Below are 17,491 nucleotides of genomic sequence, written 5' to 3'. Positions count from 1 at the left end.
TTCTTAGAGCAATGACCCATGCTGTTCTCACTGTGCTGTTAATCAGTAGGCCTATAGTTCTCAAAATGAACAGAGTCAAAATGGCAGTTTGCGGGAACAAGTAGAGCGGAAAAATGTAGGCTACACGCAATTCATGTTATTCAAGCTCTCCTTCATCGCGTGGAATAGGGTTTTGAAATGGGAAAACACCTAAAACTGACAAAAACAACAACAAACAACTATGATGATGATAACATAACCAGTCATTGTCATAATGAGCATTTATTGTTATCACTGTCAAATCTCGAAATTTAGAAGAATTGCTATCATGATGCCAGTGCGTTTAATCCCTCCGCATGGAAATTATAGGCCTACTTGTACAGCATCATTGTTCTGTATGTGATCGTAAGTTTCCACATTTAGCTCATTCAGAATATAGGCATATATATTTAGTGATAGATGGCAGACAACTTACGTTTATACAGTTTGTCACAAATCTTTAAATAACTCGCTCATTTAGTACACTCGTAGTCCATATGTTGTATGTCTTCAACTTTCAACATCTGCATTTAAATCAATGTTCTACTAAAATTGAGCAAATTTTTGATTGAATGCTTGTATTTACGGTCGTTGAGTGTCACAGCAATCTACAAGTACCTACAAAATTCTAGACTTATTCCAAACCCTCGCAAAAGGAGTATCTGTTTTATAGTTTGATATACAATGAGCAGTTGTGATTTCTTCATAGACTCAAATCCTGCAGGTGTCGCACCTGTAGTTCATGATATCTCCGTGAGGCCAGCACTGAATTAGCGTTCAAATGTGCATACATGCTGGAAGTGCGATGACCTCCTCTTTTCCTCCTCCTCCTCCTTTTCTTTTTCATCATCATCATCATCATCATCATCATCATCATCTTCTTCTTCATCATCTTCTTCTTGTTCTTCTTCTTCTTCTTCTTCTTCATCTTCGTCTTCTTCTTCTTCATCATCATCATCATCATCATCTTCTTCTTCTTCTTCCTCATCTCATCTTCAATTATGCTATATTGATAGTATGCTATAATAATATCAATATATGCTGTATTATTGTATATACAACTACATGTATTTAAAACGCCATTTTATGCTCGTTCATTGCATCACGTACTGCTGCTTGTCCTCATAGCCATTACGTGAGAGTCCATTGCTTTTAAACACCACTCTCACCTCTGTATACACAACATAAACACGCAAACTCAGAGATATAGGCAGACACAATCTCTCTTCTCTCTGTACCGCCTTTTCAGATGCCTTCATGATATGACGTAGGGTATAAGTATACTTGGGACGCGTGACACGCATACATCTCGTATATTATATCTTTGAAAAGTAAAAACGTTAAAGAATACTTTCGTGGTAAGAAGTCACATGTTTGAAGAGTTGAATTTAGTATCGCAAAATCATCAGTATATGATAAAGGAATACAGTCATGATATGACAATGACAGAAGAAACATAGATTTTATGAAATATGTTGTAAGCTGCAAAACTTCTGGATCGTCGAGGGTCGGAAAGTCTGAAGATCAAAGAAATAACTTGATTTTTAGTCCCAATTTTGTCCCAAAGGCACAGGACGTTACACCCCCCCCCCCCTGCTTCTCTCACTTCCATTACTTCATACTTATTCTTCGCATTCGTGGAAAACATTACGCGGTGCAACCAACGAGAATGTAATCAGTCTCATTTGGCTTCCCATTGTTCTTTTCATGACGTCACAAGCTTTTGGAATGTGGGAGCAGCAGCCTTCTCTCTCGGTGTAACAACAGCTCACCAATAGAGTGTTGTCATTTTCATTGTCAGCGCGTCATCTCAAGTTTTAGAATCAGCTTTTTATCTGCCTTTCTTCTTTGACTGGACTATCTTAATACTCTCTTCAAATGGGCAGTAAGTTTAAGTTTGGGTATAGCCTTATAATAATATGCAGAAATCAGCATTTTCCTATTGCTACGTATGTTTGTTTGTTTTCATTTTCCATCGGGCAAGAGGGCTGAATAGCCCATGTTCAGCTGCATGAGTTGCGGTCTTCTACGGATGCAGAGAGTAGCCTTTATGCGGTCCGTTCGTACGTACTTGGGATGACCCACTTCACCGGGTTACCATGGTTACGCACCGGGTTACATTTTTCAGAATACATCATCTTTCTTGGTGTCATGGTTTCAAGAGCGTCGCGATTATTCACAACAAAAATAAGGTAGCAAACCAGCACACAAAAACAAAGCAAAACAGAAACAAATCAAGTGGTATATCATGTAATGTATTCAATAGATTTACCCATTCTTAATTATTTTCTGTTAATACACAACTGGCTTAACTCAACTGATATTTGTTCGTATCTCACAGGGTGCTGGGAATATAAGCAAATCCATCTATTTTAATAAAATCATACAACCTGTTTCTCAAGCCTTGAAAGATATAGGAGATTGAGCAGCCGAGTAGCCAATTTGAAAATGTCATTCAGTTGCGTGTCATAATGTCCATTTCAGGTACATTGTACTTAAAAAACTAAAATGTAACACAGGACAAACAAGCAAAAAAAAAAAGAAGAAGAAAAACTGGACTTTGAGAGCATGATTCATGTTAAAGGAGTGTACGAGATTATGTGCTAGACATCGTCTCGCAGGTATAGAATTCACAATGACCTTGTTCGTAATCCCAAGAATACACAGCTGTTATAGTACTCCGTCAATTCCCGTTCTCCAGTCCATGCACAACTCATGGTCATGAATGACGCGCGATGAGAATGATTACATTTAACGTTTCCCAAGCATTTCCCTGCCCCCTGCAGTCATGTTTGACGTCATTCGTTCGTCGAAATTGAGTTTTTCGCTTTATCAACTCGTTTTTCGCTTTATCAACTCCCACACTCCGGATTGAAAGGGGGAAAACTCCAGGAATCACCAACAAGGTGATGAATGTGAGGTGCTATTTCATGTTAAATCTTACAAACTAACTGGATGATCGTTAATAGTTTTAGCAGAAACTCTGGTTCGTAGTGAACTTTTCGACTGAATATCATGACTCATAATTCCCACTCGTTCAAGAGGCAGGGGAAAAAAGAGAGAGGATAAAATCGAAGCATAAGAGTACGATTTTAATCAATGAAGACGACCAGTGCAAACAGGATATTAACAGTTGCCCGAAAATGAGATCAAACTGCCCTATAAAAGATGCCATTGTCCAGGCATTACGCCGGTAAGTAACGAGAATTTATACTCCAGTATATTTTATCAAATCATGTCACATACACACAAGGACAAGTATCCCCTTAGATTGAATTGTCATAACTGTAAATTTTTTTGAGCAAAAGTGTTATTTGTACACTTATTGTCATCTTCTGTATGAAAATAAGGGTGATCTGTTTAATCATGCATGCGTTGGCACAATATTAAAGACAAAACAGTAACTTTTTAAAAAGTCACAAAAGTTACATTTGTGGGTCTGTGAAGCCTTGTGTTGCTGTCGAATATTTAAAGGTTGCTGTTGTTTTATCATCCATTGTTTGAGCACCTTATGCCATATCAACAGTATACAATACATTTTAGTAGTTCTTGCTCCATCTTGAAAGTGTGCTTACTCAACCATGACATAACGACTAATATTCTCATGTTGTATCTCTTTCAATAATCTGGATTTTGCAGTTACATTATGAGGGCTTAACACAGTCAGTTCCCCCTAAAATCATGCTCACTCAGCAAAATTGTGCTCCAAAAGTCAGGCTATACAGTGGGTGTGAGGCGGTCAAATAACAACTATACAGCACTCGAACATACATCAGAAACAGCATGTTTCACAGACACCCCAAAATGACTATACGGTGACTTTTGAAAAATGACAATTTTGTCATAAAAGTGTGCTCATTCGTGCATTCCGCAACAGATCACTCTAATTTTCACTTAAAGTTAGTGAATAAAGTAGAAATGCCCTTGACAATTCATTTTGCCGAAAACTTTTTTTTTTCGCCAAAAAGTTAATTTTTGCTTGGGGGAGGGAGTTAATATTTTGTTGTGTGTGCGGTATGAGACTTAGTATAGATAACAAGAAATTAATAAAGATGAACAAAGTCATGTAGATTCAAAGGTTTCCTGATCTTATAGAATAGTTATGATACTATGGCGTAAGAGGTAAACCAACTAAACTCAGCGTATACGTGAAGTCACGATTTTGATAATTTATACTTATTGATGGATGAAACACTTTCTTAACTGTAAAAATATCGGTGTTAGATTTAACACCATGGGTGTTGAATCTAACACCGATCAAACTTCAATAGAGGACCACACCCACAGGTGTAGAAAATGTATTGTGACGGTGTTAAAAAGTGTTCGCCTGGCACTTCGTGGTGTTAATTTGACACTGTAGCTGGTGATATTTTTGACATTGCGCTAGAGATAATTCAATAATGACACCGCATGGTGTTGATTTAATATTGGTGGTGTTAATTTTAATGGTATAACACCCGTTCAGCTTCAATAGGGGACCACACCAACTGGTGTTACTGTGGTGTAAATGTATTTACAGATTTTTTTTTTTCAAAAATCAAGTACTTTATCAGAAAATTCTTTATCGTCTTGTTAAAGTTCAAAATTAACAAGAAGTGCAATAACTAAGAAACTATTCAAAAAACAATTTTAAATTTTGAAATGACACCCGGAGGTTTTAATCTAACACCATGAATGAGCACCGGAAATTCAACACCAGCTCGGTGTTTCATATTTAACACCAGACTTTTTGGAGTGTTCGGAAAGTTTATGTCAGGGTGTTTCTCGTGTAACCCTTGCATATTTGGACCTTCGAAATCTGGCATTTAGACGTGTATCTTTTCCACTGACGATCATTATCAATTCTAGAAATGATGGCTACACAAGATCATTAGCATTGCTTGGAAGTAACAATGTCATCGACATTGCTGGTAAATGATGATTGTTTCAATGTAAACACATGACGTCAATTCTTTTTAATCAATTCGTACAGTGGTCATTCAAGATGTCAAAACGAAACCACACTAGCAGCAAAAACTGATCGAATGTAGACATTAACCAAACCAATGACCATCTATGGTTAGTGGTGCATCAGGCTAACATTGTTAAATCAGACCATGTAATGTCTTACGCAGATAGCTAGACCAAAGGGAAAAGGGTGTCATAGCCATACAACCATGTTACCGCAGACAACTGTCAGTCATTGACTTGTGTTTGCACCAATTATACAGGGGCGTAGACAGCGGCGGTCATGTCATTTCCACCAAAATGCGCACCGTTAACATATTCAGAACCACTGCCTTAAAATCCCATTGATATTACACAGAATAATCTTGACCTTGAGTAGGAATAGGTTAAGGGGGAACTTCCCCCAAGTATGTATGTAGATTGAGTGAAAGCAGCAATATTTGTAGAACACATTGATCAGTGAAGTTTGAAGAAAATCGGACCATCCGTTAAAAAAAAAAAAAAATTATACATTTTTTTTTTTAAATTTCGGAGAGGCCCTCGCTGGATGAGACGACTACACTTCTATCACGGGAGAAGAACGATAGAAAGAAAATAGAATATTCCACAAAAGAAAAAAAAAATCATTTTCTGCCATAATGAAAGAGCAATTGATTTGCCTCCTTCAGAAAAAAGAGGGAGTAAGAGTACCTTCAACATTATTAAAGGACAAGTTCACCTTCGTAGACATGAGGGTTGAGTGAATGCAGCAACATGAGTAGAACACATCAGTGAGAGTTTGAGCAAAATCGGACAGTCCGTTCAAAAGTTATGGATTTTTGAAGTTTCTGCTCAGTCACGGCTGGATGAAAAGACTACTATAGCTTGTGATGTCACATGAGTACAACGATACAAAGAAAGAATAAAGAAAATTCAACATATTTCAATTTTTCTCGCATAACAAAAGAACACTCGACTTCTCTCTTTCAGAAGGCAGGGGGAATAATATTACCCTTAACATACGTCAGTAGCAAGTCAAAGAAATGTGCACTTTATTCGGAAAGTAAAATTTTGTGAAATTCTCTTTTTATTTTCCTTATATAGTTGTACGCATGTGACATCATACACTGTAGTAGTCTTCTCTTCCAGCAGTGACTGCGCAGATACTTAAAATATTCGTAACTTTTGAACGGATTGTCCAAATTTCGTCAAACTTTCACTGATGTGTTCTACTAATATTGCTGCATTCTCTCAATCCTTATGTATATGAAGGTGGACTTGTCCTTTAACGTATATCAGTAACAAGTCAAAGGAATGTGTACTTTTCATAAAACCATCAAGGTTTTAGAAGAAATTATACCGTTCAAAGTCAAGTAAGAAACCTATTAACAACCTGTCCATTCATGTCTATCTATGTACATCACTGATTGATTTTGGGATGTTGGACACTTTAAGAGCGATTTGAGTATGACTGTTGTCCAAATTAAGTGTAACACGGAGAAAGTTTTTTTTTTTTTTTTTTTCTATTTTCCTCATCTGAGGTACTTTATTTTTCCACATATCTTCGCATATTTACAATCACATTATCTGCAAGTATCCAAAAGGCATTCAACATAATCATTATGACAGGAAAAAAATAATTGAAGGGTACATCAATGGTACCAACCAAAATAATTGCGTATTCTTCTTAATCCAATATCATCGAATCTCGTTTGGTTGCACTTCAAACTGATATAAAATCTTAATTCCGCTTTCAAATCTTCTATTAAATGATGTACATTGAACAAACATTTGTTTCTTTCATTGCGTTCTCTGACATAATTCCTGTAGACAATGAATTGGGCATAATTCAAAAAAAGGTTTACTAATTTCATCTTTTTGTTACCTATATCATATCCGAGAATAATGACTTTTTCATTGATATCTATCACAAGATCGAAAATATTTCGAATTAAAACCGAAACCACTCTCCAATACATTTTGATTTTTTTGCATTTCAGCAAAAAATGACAAGTGGTTTCTTTACAATTACATACAGTACACAAATTATCATTCAAAATTTCCCATTTAAACAAATTGTCTTTACTGGGCAGTATTCGATGAAAAAGCTTAAAATTAAATTGCTTTATTCTGTTATCATTAATCTGATGAAACTTATATTGCAATACCTTTTTCCAATCAAAATCACAGGGTAAATTCAAATAACCTTGCCAGAGGTATAAACATGAAGGTTCTTGTTTTTTCTTATGCAAAAATAATCTATAATAATGTTTAGCTGATGTTTTCTGTACACTGATTTTATCACCTGTTGACAACTCAATAGCATCAAATTCTTCTGTGTGCAGCAGTACAGGAGTCTGTATATTATTACGTAACTTGTCTAACCAAAACCTCTCTTCTCACTTCTTTTGTCAGTCCAGCTCCGAAAATCTCTCTCAGCTTCTCATGTTTTCCAGTTAGCACTGTTCAAAAATGACAATGCAAATAGGCCTATTACCGTTAATTGCCCCATCTTTCTTAGTTGTTGTTCAATCTCTTTTTACGATAACAGAACTAGATGACAACGACTCAACATGGAAAAAAGTCTTTACAATTTTGTTACTGTATAAGGCCAAGTAAAAAAAGAAACCAGTTTCTCGTCCTCGCGCGCATCGATTTTGGCCGCCGCATCGATTTTTTTACTATTTACTATTTTCAAAATGGCGCTGAAAATACCAAGAAATTCATAATTCTCGTCCCAGCCCGCTCTCCGCCCGCATCGATTTTCAGTTGCCGCATCGACTTTTTTGATATTTACTATTTTTTCGGCCGCCGAAAACACAAAATCGACAATTCACCTACCAATCGTGATGTGTACGCGTCCTCTATCTTAGCTGGAGTGCAGCTGTAGCTTCCGTAGTGCGTATGTAATAACGCATGCATTTATCACACTGCGAGCTCGGCAAGAAGGAATGACCCACAAAGCAGTCGAACTGTAGTTGGATGGGCGCGCGGGCGCGGGCCTGGGCTGTGATGTATGTACAGCGCACTCGGTACGTCGTGAACGCGATAGCGGCAACATCTTTTGCGAACGATCGCTGATACTATAGTATTCCACTTATATTTCGCACATTGTTCGTATTTTTCCCCGTTTCTCATATTTCAAAGGGATGAATTGTACTGTACAAATGCTTGTGAGGATTGTATCGAGTTTACATTTTCATGTCATTGTGACTATGTGCACGTGTGTGCAGTGTCGGAAGGTACGGTGCCAGTGCAGTGGCCGTGCCGGCCGCGTATTACGTATAATTATATGCGTGTCTGTAGCTAGCTGCTAGGGTCCCCATCCCCCTGGTCTGTCAGCTGTCTGCACGCACGCATGAACACATTCGAATGTGTAGAGGCCCAAACACTGCTCTGTTAACGTTGCATCTGACGGCGATGTATTGTTCTATTTTGAAGAGAAAATGAATGCGCTTTTCCAGCAAATGTAGAATTATTAAATGGGTGTATCTACAAAATAAATAACTTTTCCACGGATTCTGGTTTGTCGTATTTCTGCGGGATACTTTTCTTTACGATGTAAATTCACGGACACGGCCGTGAGTCGTATCACCTGTAGTGTGATACAATCAATTCATCATCCAAATGATGAGTGATTATCAAATGTCTTTTTAGAATATGAAGAAACATCTTTAAATGTTTAATGCTATAATGCCATATCAGTATCATTTTGACATCCATCTGCAATTGTACCAGCCAGTTTCCAGTTGAATGTGCTACAATTGTACTGTGAAGAGATGCAGATACAATATACCAGTTGTGTGGACACAAAAAGTCACAAACACCAATGATAAAGCAGTGTTTTGAATATCATGGAATTTATTTCAGTCGTACATTTGTTGATAGAATGTTTTATACCTGTTTCAATTAATAGCACAATACATCAGAATTGCAAGTACACTGGTATCAGAAATGCCATTACAACACTAAATACCAGTATTAAGATGGTCATTTTCCCTTGACATCTGTAGTGGAAAGAAAAAGCAAAATGTATCTGCATGCATGAAGTTTCATTTCAAGTATGGTACATATTACATGTATATCTATTTGTTTGAAAATGCACAGAGTGCAGGCAAGACATACACTGGTGACTTGGGATCTGGTCTCTTATAACACAGCTACCAGAGTGATATTTCATTTCATAAATTGGATATAGAAAATAGTAAAGCCATCTCTCGTTACCATTCTCAGAATTACTGGACGAGAAACACATATTACTTTCATTTTGACAATCCTCGAAAAAATAGTAAGATATCAAATAGTAAGGACCTCCCTCATCGCCTTGCTCAAAAAACCCGGACGAGAAACTACTTTCTTTTTTTACTTGGCCTAATATCACTTTCTCCCAACTGTCTTACACCATTCAACTCTGTATTAATGATCTGTCGTCCTTTCTGTTGCCAACTTGTCGGTAGGCCCTATGAAAAGTAGAAATATTGTTCAACAGCAATTAAAGCGGGGGTGAATGACCATTAGAATTACTACGCCGGCGGATCAAACCCGTTCCAATCTCCTTGCAGCCGACGAGAACCGACCGTGGTACAATACCCCGAAGAGGCAGGCTGGCGGTACCGGGAAGGAAGTCCCGTCGACCTCGATCGCTGCTTTGTGTTATTCGTGGTATAGGGAAAGCTGTGTGGCAAGACGGCCCTATGTGAGTCGCCCGAGATCACGGCTCATGTTTGTTTTAGTACAATGTATTTTTAAAGCGTTGTTCCTCGAGACGACTTGGACATCATTACACTGATAGGCGACTCGTTTTTCTTCCACTCTTTCACCCCCTCTCACGCTCTCAACCTTTCTGCTTCCTTTTCTTCAGCCATTGACCTGTCAAAATGTGGCAAAACATTCTGCCACAATGTTGACATAAGTCAAGTCACTGTTCGAACTTACTTCGTCCACTCTCTTACCTAACCTTGAACCTCTGTCTAACCAAGAAAAGGAAAGGTTAGTGGTATACAATGCAGCTAATTGAGTGATTCGGCGAAGCCTCCTGTAGCGGTCTTCCGTACATGAGTCAGAACCTTAAAGGAGACCTCCAGATGATTTTCAGATTTTTACATTTGAACAACTATAAATTAGTTATACTGAGGATAGAGTTTCAGAATTTGTGATAATTTGGGTGAAAAATAAGAATATTTTTAAAATTTAAAACAAATTGCGATGTACAAGGATGATGAAATGGCAGAGTCACCAAAAGAATGCATGAGTTGGGGCTCAAGGAAACAGAACAAAAGAAGAAGGCATGCATAGATTATACACAGGTGAACTCGCAAGCAAGCGGTATTGTAATGGAATTACACTGCTACATTTCTGAAATATGTGAACCTCCTATGTCATCATCCTTGTTCAGTGTAATTTGTTTAAGGTTTTTTCAAAGCATTGTTTCTCTGCTTAAGAACCACAATAAATTCCACAAATTTATACATGGAGTTTTTGATTTATGTTCTACATGATATGAAATTATGAAAATCGTCTGGAATGTCCCTTTAAGCAGACACAAGCTTGGGAAAGACTTCAGTGAGCAGAGAACGTGCATGTCAGCAGTATTAAAGAGCAGTGCAGTCCAACTGATAATGAATGATATTTTCAGCTTAGAGCCACCATTTAACATTCGAAGCAGTGATTAAAATGTGTTAGAATTATCACATTTGTTGCATGTGTATAGTTCAGTTGCATCACAAAACATCTTACACATTTTAATAAAAAAATTCAATGAAGTCGAATAAGGAGATATCATTAATTTTCTCAAAACCCGTCACGTTGATGGTTTATTCTACAAACAGACTGATTAACATTTTCATGTTGATTGTTTTTTTATCTCTAATTCACATTTTAGAACTATTTCTGAAGCACCAAAGCTGTTTCTTGTTTCATCTGATAATGTTAGCGCTTTAAAGAGGTATGGGGAATTCAGGTTAGACGAAGATACTAGTAGTCAGGAGCGGCTGGTATAGGAAGTGCGTTGGAAAGAGTTCTCATTCAGCATCTGATTCTCAAAATAGTACAGCACAAGACTGAAACCACTGGCGCCTGATGTTTTTGATTTAGAGCATGATATACTTACAAAGAGTGAGTATTATGTGTTTTTTTTTCCAGGATTGAATAAACCAACCCAATTCACGCATTCTCATGAGACGATGTGAATCATTATAGGTGGAGTAATGATTGTGTAATCTCATGAATAATTGTCTACCAACGAACTTAGGGTACTACAGGAATTGAGTAACGATTTTAAGTTGTAGTGCATCAACGACAAACTCCAAACGAAAATATCTCGATACATGTATATATATGCATGCATAATATCGACACAATGATTATGTCGATAAACCGTGTACTAATGCATTGCCGCGTGTAAAAATCAAAGATTTGCGTAGTAAATTGAGGAATCTTGAGAAATGCAGTCTTCTATCACTATAAAGGCTTTATAAACTCCAATTATCATTGTTTTAGCGGGTGATGTTCGTTATTCCGAAGGTTCGTTAATCCAAAAATGAAATAAGATTTGTTTTATTCCGAATGCTCATTTTTTTCGAAACAAAAAAAACAACAACAACCCTGTACATAGATGTTCGTTAATCCGAAAATGAAATAGCGTTCGTTATTCTAAACTTCCGACTATTATTTTGTTTTTGGCATTTTTCGAAAGGTTCGCTATTACGAGGTTTATTATGTAAACCAAAAATGAAACAAGGTTCGTTTTTCCGAAGGTTCGTTCGTCTGAAATCAAAAACAGAAGGTGCATACTGACGAACCTTCGGAATTTCGAACCGATTTCTTTTTCAAATTAATGAACCTTCGCTATACCGCACTTTTTTTTTCTATTTTCGGATTAAAGTACATTCGAAGTAATGAACATCTTTATTCATTTCAGGATTAACTTTTCGGCAAACTTTATGTTACAACAAATTGCAACGTTCAATCCCAGTGTATATAGAATAGTCATCATTGGTCGTAGCTTGGGAACAGCCAACATGTGACCACTCTAAATATCTTCAACGTGTATATATACATGCATCGTCTGCTGTGACTATAACAATAACTTATCTCAGCGTCGTTGTAAACCGAGCTAGCCCTGTCATATGGTCTATTAATACTGGACATTGCTGGACGATATATATTTAGGTCAATCCTTCCGCGCTGGACAAGTTCCTTGATGAGCCGATCGAAGTCCTGTCCCACTGCCCTCGTCTAAGATAAATACAAATCTGCACAAAGACACAGGCGATTCTTTTTCCCCATATCCTTTCGCATTCGATATTGTTTCTCTTCTTGCCATTTGAACCACGAAGTTTTGTTGTACAATATAGGCTTTCAAGGACAGTATTTAACAACCGTTGCCCGATTACCAACGCCTTTTCATAGTGTGATCGTGTGTCTGACTTACTTCGCTGAAGGTAGGTTAGCTGTATAGGCCTTGATAAGCACCGTCGCTGAACAGACCTGGGGAAAAACCAGGGGAAAGAACAAAATCCTTTTTTTTTCTCTCTCTACTTCTGCGTACACCCTTGGCTTCAAACAAGTGCACGAAGACCCTGCCAGAACTAGACTGACAGGACTTACAGAAGTCATATTTCATTGACCTATATTTTGTATACTTATAGGTTATCAATTTTTTCTGAATGTTCCTCCCGTTTGAGGAGATATACAACTTTTAGAATCAGCACTGCATATGTCAAATTTGGGGCTCACAGCTGACGAGTATATATATATTTTTTCAATTCAATTTTATTTATTCCACATGCAAAAAAGTATAAGAAACACAAATACATGTACACGGACATAACATATATTGCACATTAGGTTTACATAAGAAACAAAAGGAATGATGCAAACCTGGGTAGACCACACTCGCACATGATGTAAAGGTGTCCCTCAAAAGTATTTCAAATCATGTTACAAGCATTTTAAAGGCTTTAGACCACATGTCATGAAATTTCCTTTGGTGGCGCGACAACAAAATTTGATGGCCCTCGAAAGTAAAGAAATATAAAAATATGGAATAATGTGAAAAAAAATAAATGATAAAATCATGATCCTTTTTGAAAATTGGCAGGCACGATAAAGGACTTCAAATACTACAAGCGGCTGACAAAGTTCACTAAATCTGAATTGAGGCATAAACATGAATTTTTTTTCGATGAAATCACATATTCATATAGTAATCTTATATAAAAGGGGTACACACCTAGATGTATTTATGGATAAATTAGATTTAGAGAAATCAGTTTGGCGGAAGTTGGTCGTAAAATAGACCGTGTTTGGCCATGAGGACGAGAGGCGATCAGGCAACCCTGAAATGCGTGCCGTTATCAAGCACCGAGTTGCGAGTTATCATCCCCTAGTTATAGATGATAAAAGAACAGAAACGTATACAGGCCTACACACTCACAACATATCATTTCTTTAAAAGTGGCGGCCCGACATAATATATATATATATATATATATATATATATATATATATATATATACAGTGAGTGTGAAAGGTGTGTTTTCAGTTGTCTCAGTCTTGATAAAGGGCAGGGCCCGAAAACTCGAGAATAAAAATCAAATTGTGAGGATTCAAGCTACGTCTATCGTCTCATCCTTACTCTCATCTATATATATATATATATATATATATATATATATATATATATATATATATATATATATATTGTGTGTGTGTGCGTGTGTGTGCGCGCGTGCGCTCGCGTATATGCATTACATTGGCAGTTGACCATCAAGCGTTCTTTTGAAGAAAAAAAAAAGATGTTGCATTTTGTGCACTTTTAACAGCTTCGTGACCTAAGCGGTACTTTGAATGGGTTCACCCATAGCGCCATCATGTTGGCCATGACACATGAAAGGATTCTCCAAGATGCTTTTAATAGTGGTCATTTTTCCTGTTGTCGGGTTTCTCTCCATAGTCTTCTCTGATTGGCTGCTTTCGTGTCATCACTTTCCCAGGTACGGAGGTGGTGGTGGTGGGGGGGGGGGCATTTTTCATTTATAAGTAGAATGCATTTTGCGAAGAGATTATCATTGCAATGTCAAACTAGGTCGGTAACCCCAAATACACTTTAGTAACTGAGGCCTAGAAATCCCTAGCTAATGTACGATGCAAAAACACGACAAAGCAAAACAAAACAAAACAAATCAAAACCACACACACACACACACAAACACTTACGGGTTCATCAGGACTCAACGCAACGAAAGGGGCATAATAATGTCCGGCAACGGTGTTAAATAATTAAAGCAAGGAGGTACTAGGCGAGCCTATATAAGTATCGGAGTACCTCCTTGATTAAAGCAAACCGTTACCAGGATATCGCGTCATTGACTTTGCGTCGCTGCGTTGCGGCATGGTTTGCTGGGCCACGTGCCATCACAATGCGTCAAAAGCACCATGCACCACGCCATACCAAGCCAATGTCCAGATCCGCCACTGCACTTGTGTGATACACATGTGATGCCCCGGACGCTCTCGCTCTTCCTGATACACTTTAAGCGTTTTCATGATCTACATTACGTTGCCTTCGCAAACATTGAATCACAACGTCTTGGAACACGAATTAGGACAGGGATTAGAGTTGATATATCCAACCGTGCATTTTCTGTGGAATTACGGGCAGTTTCAGGGGCAATTGCAGTTCAAGGCCTATTTGTAATTGCTGGACTATCAATCATTTTGTCATGTTCTTTTGGTCCCCGTCAAATATAGCTCGTGGTAAACGCTTACAATACAATGATGACTTCTGTATAACGATAAAGTGCATGATCTTACGGAAAGAGAGCGTGTTGCCGCTATGAGGACAATTTAGTATTAAAAATAAAACGGCCTCGACATGCCAAAAAGACAGCCCCTCAAAACATGGGAGCCCGCCAAGGGATCGAGGCTCGCCCTATAGAGCTTTGAGTCGGTGACTCGTTTGCCGTATATTATGAAGGTATATGGCTGTGATCGAAATAATGACTACTTGATATATTAGTAAAGGACAAAACATCGTCGGGACCCTACATGACTTCCATCAGATGAAGAGACAGAACACGGGCAAGCAAGGGATAATAATAAAATTCGAATAACATAAAGTGAGTCATGATTTTTTTTTTTCGTTTGCTCAAGATATGCGCGTATGATTGTAACATTGATCTCTAACAGATGGATATCTTATTATTAAAAGAATTTATGTAAAATGAATAGGGATCTACATATTGCACTATATCCATAATGATACGTTTTTGTTACAATCACAAGAAACATTATAATGGATATTGATTTAACACGCTCATCTCAGGGTGGATACAGGGATGTAGGTACATGACATGTATTATCACAGGCTGTTCCTATGAGACTAAACGTCAGGCTGACAATTCAAGCTATGGTGAACTTCTTCATCATTCGTCGCTTGACAGCTTCGGTCCTCTCGCTGTAACCTGAAGACAATTCTTTTTCATAGACTACTGGTACATGTATAGACATATCACCTTTGCTATGCCTGCATTTCAGTGTTGAGGAAGCTAAGCGTCCATTTCATCTTATCTTTGTGAGTCTTATAATGTGAGATTTATATTTATTACGCAATGAAGACAAATGGTAAGAATAAGTTATGAAGACAAGTAATTTTTTCCCGCAACAGGCCGTAATGTTAACCAAACTTTGGTAAAGTACTAGACATCACACGGATCTGCTTCCAAAGCTAAAGGGCTCCTAATGAGTGATAATAATTCAGATAATGGAACGAAAACATTCATGATAGTTATCATGGATCCTGAAGTCACATGTTCATTCTTCATGAAATAAAAACTGAAGTTTTGTCTCATTTTCATTCTTCCTGGGTGTTCGTGGTCCCAAGAGCCATGCACCCTTGACCAGCCACCGCGAGGGAATTGGAACTGTGTAATGCATCCGTCTCTCTTCACAAGATGGCTAGGAGATCAGGCCCGTAACTATAGATGGATCAGAATGCTTCTGCGGAAACCCGGAAGTGGCACCAGAATATTATATATACATTGTACATACCCCCCCCCCCCCCCCCCATGTGGAACAAAAACTTGAACAAGAAGATCTACTTTTTCAAATTCCAAACCCTCCCATATAAATCCTAGTTACAGGTCTGGAAGATGGACATGCATTACACGTGACCAGACCAGCTGACCAGTAGAAGTGACCTGCTAACGTGGACCCTGGATTCCATTGCGTTGCATTACAAAAAAAGATCGCTTTTTAAAAAGGCTATGATAAGGTACTGACCCGATCTACATTACTGGACGAGCCAAAAGTGTGCCGTAATCTTGACCATGTTTTGGCAGTTCGTTGATCGAAAGATAAAAAAAAAAAAGATTTAAAAAGAACAAGAACGGTGTCCGTCATAAGATTGATAATCTTCTTTCCTTTTAAATGTGCATTTACATAGTGAACACTTTAATAACTGTATTCACAAATACTTAATCAATGCTTATTGAAATATTGAAAACAGTTTAATAACAACTTATGGGAATTAGTGTGACAAGGTCACTCTGCAAAATGAATCTATCTGGTGACACGGTATTTTTGCTCATGCGACAATTGCTCTGGCATTATTTTCTCCAAGGACCTATAGGGTTAGGGTTAGGGTTGTGATAGGGTTTTACGTTTAGTTTGATGTGAAGATTATAGGATTAGAGCTCGAGTTATATTTATGAGTTTTATGGTTTTATGGGTTTTATGAATTCATGTTTGGCTTAGCGTGAAGATATTTCATGGGAACAACTGTCGCAGGAGCAGATGTCATGGAACCGAATCTACCTGGAGAGTAAACTTCAATGTGAAGAGCAGATGAATGTGTCAAGAAGTATGTTAACATAAAGACGGTAAGAAAGATAGAAAGATTAAGGAAAAGATATTCAATGCGTGACAGTCACACAGGGAGACAGAAAATGAGAAATATGATGTTTTTATATCAAGACGATGTGTGTACACATCAAGATACTTGTATATTTTCGCACTTTTTCCTATTTCACTGACAACCAAAAGTAATGCATGTATTGATATTAAACTAATTTCCTGTGAACAAGTAAAATAGAATAAATGTGTTACATAGCAGAACAAAGTCTCTGGCACAAACAGTCTTTGCTGGCAGACTAAACTTTCTGTTTCTTCGCTTTTATATGATTATACCCAAAACAATGATTGCAACGTATGCAGTGTTTCATGTTGTATAACATTTTCATGCATTTTTTTAATGATTATACCCAAAACAAAGATTGCAACATTTGCAGTTTCATGTTGTGTAACATATTCATGTATTTTTATGATATACCCAAAACAATAATTGCGACGTATAAAGTGTTTCATTTTGTGTAAATAATTTTTATATGATTATACCTAAAACAATGATTGCAACGTATGAAAGGATTCATGTTGTGTAACATATTCATGTATTTTCATACGAGTAAACAATGATTGCAACGTATGCAGTATTTCATGTTGTCTTACATATTCATGTATTTCTATATAATTGTAACCTAAACAATGA

The 17,491-nt window shown here is 37.4% G+C and overlaps 1 protein-coding gene across 1 annotated transcript in view; it reads right to left on the bottom strand.

Moving 5' to 3' along the window:
• Nucleotides 1-1,112: 1,112 nt before the first annotated feature.
• Nucleotides 1,113-17,491, bottom strand: part of LOC139708150 (quinone oxidoreductase-like protein 1) — a 69,964-nt gene continuing 53,585 nt past the window's right edge. The window contains exon 9 of the mRNA XM_071620126.1: nt 1,113-1,189. Coding sequence (XP_071476227.1) covers nt 1,113-1,189 — 77 coding nt within the window. The remainder of the gene's footprint in view (nt 1,190-17,491) is intronic.

Source organism: Diadema antillarum, unplaced genomic scaffold (genome assembly GCF_040938485.1).
Source record: "Diadema antillarum isolate AM-2024a unplaced genomic scaffold, OU_Dant_1.0 seq00001313_RagTag, whole genome shotgun sequence".
Lineage (NCBI taxonomy): Eukaryota > Metazoa > Echinodermata > Echinoidea > Diadematoida > Diadematidae > Diadema > Diadema antillarum.
The sequence above is the reverse complement of the archived record's forward strand: the minus strand, read 5'-3'. Positions and strand labels throughout refer to the sequence as shown.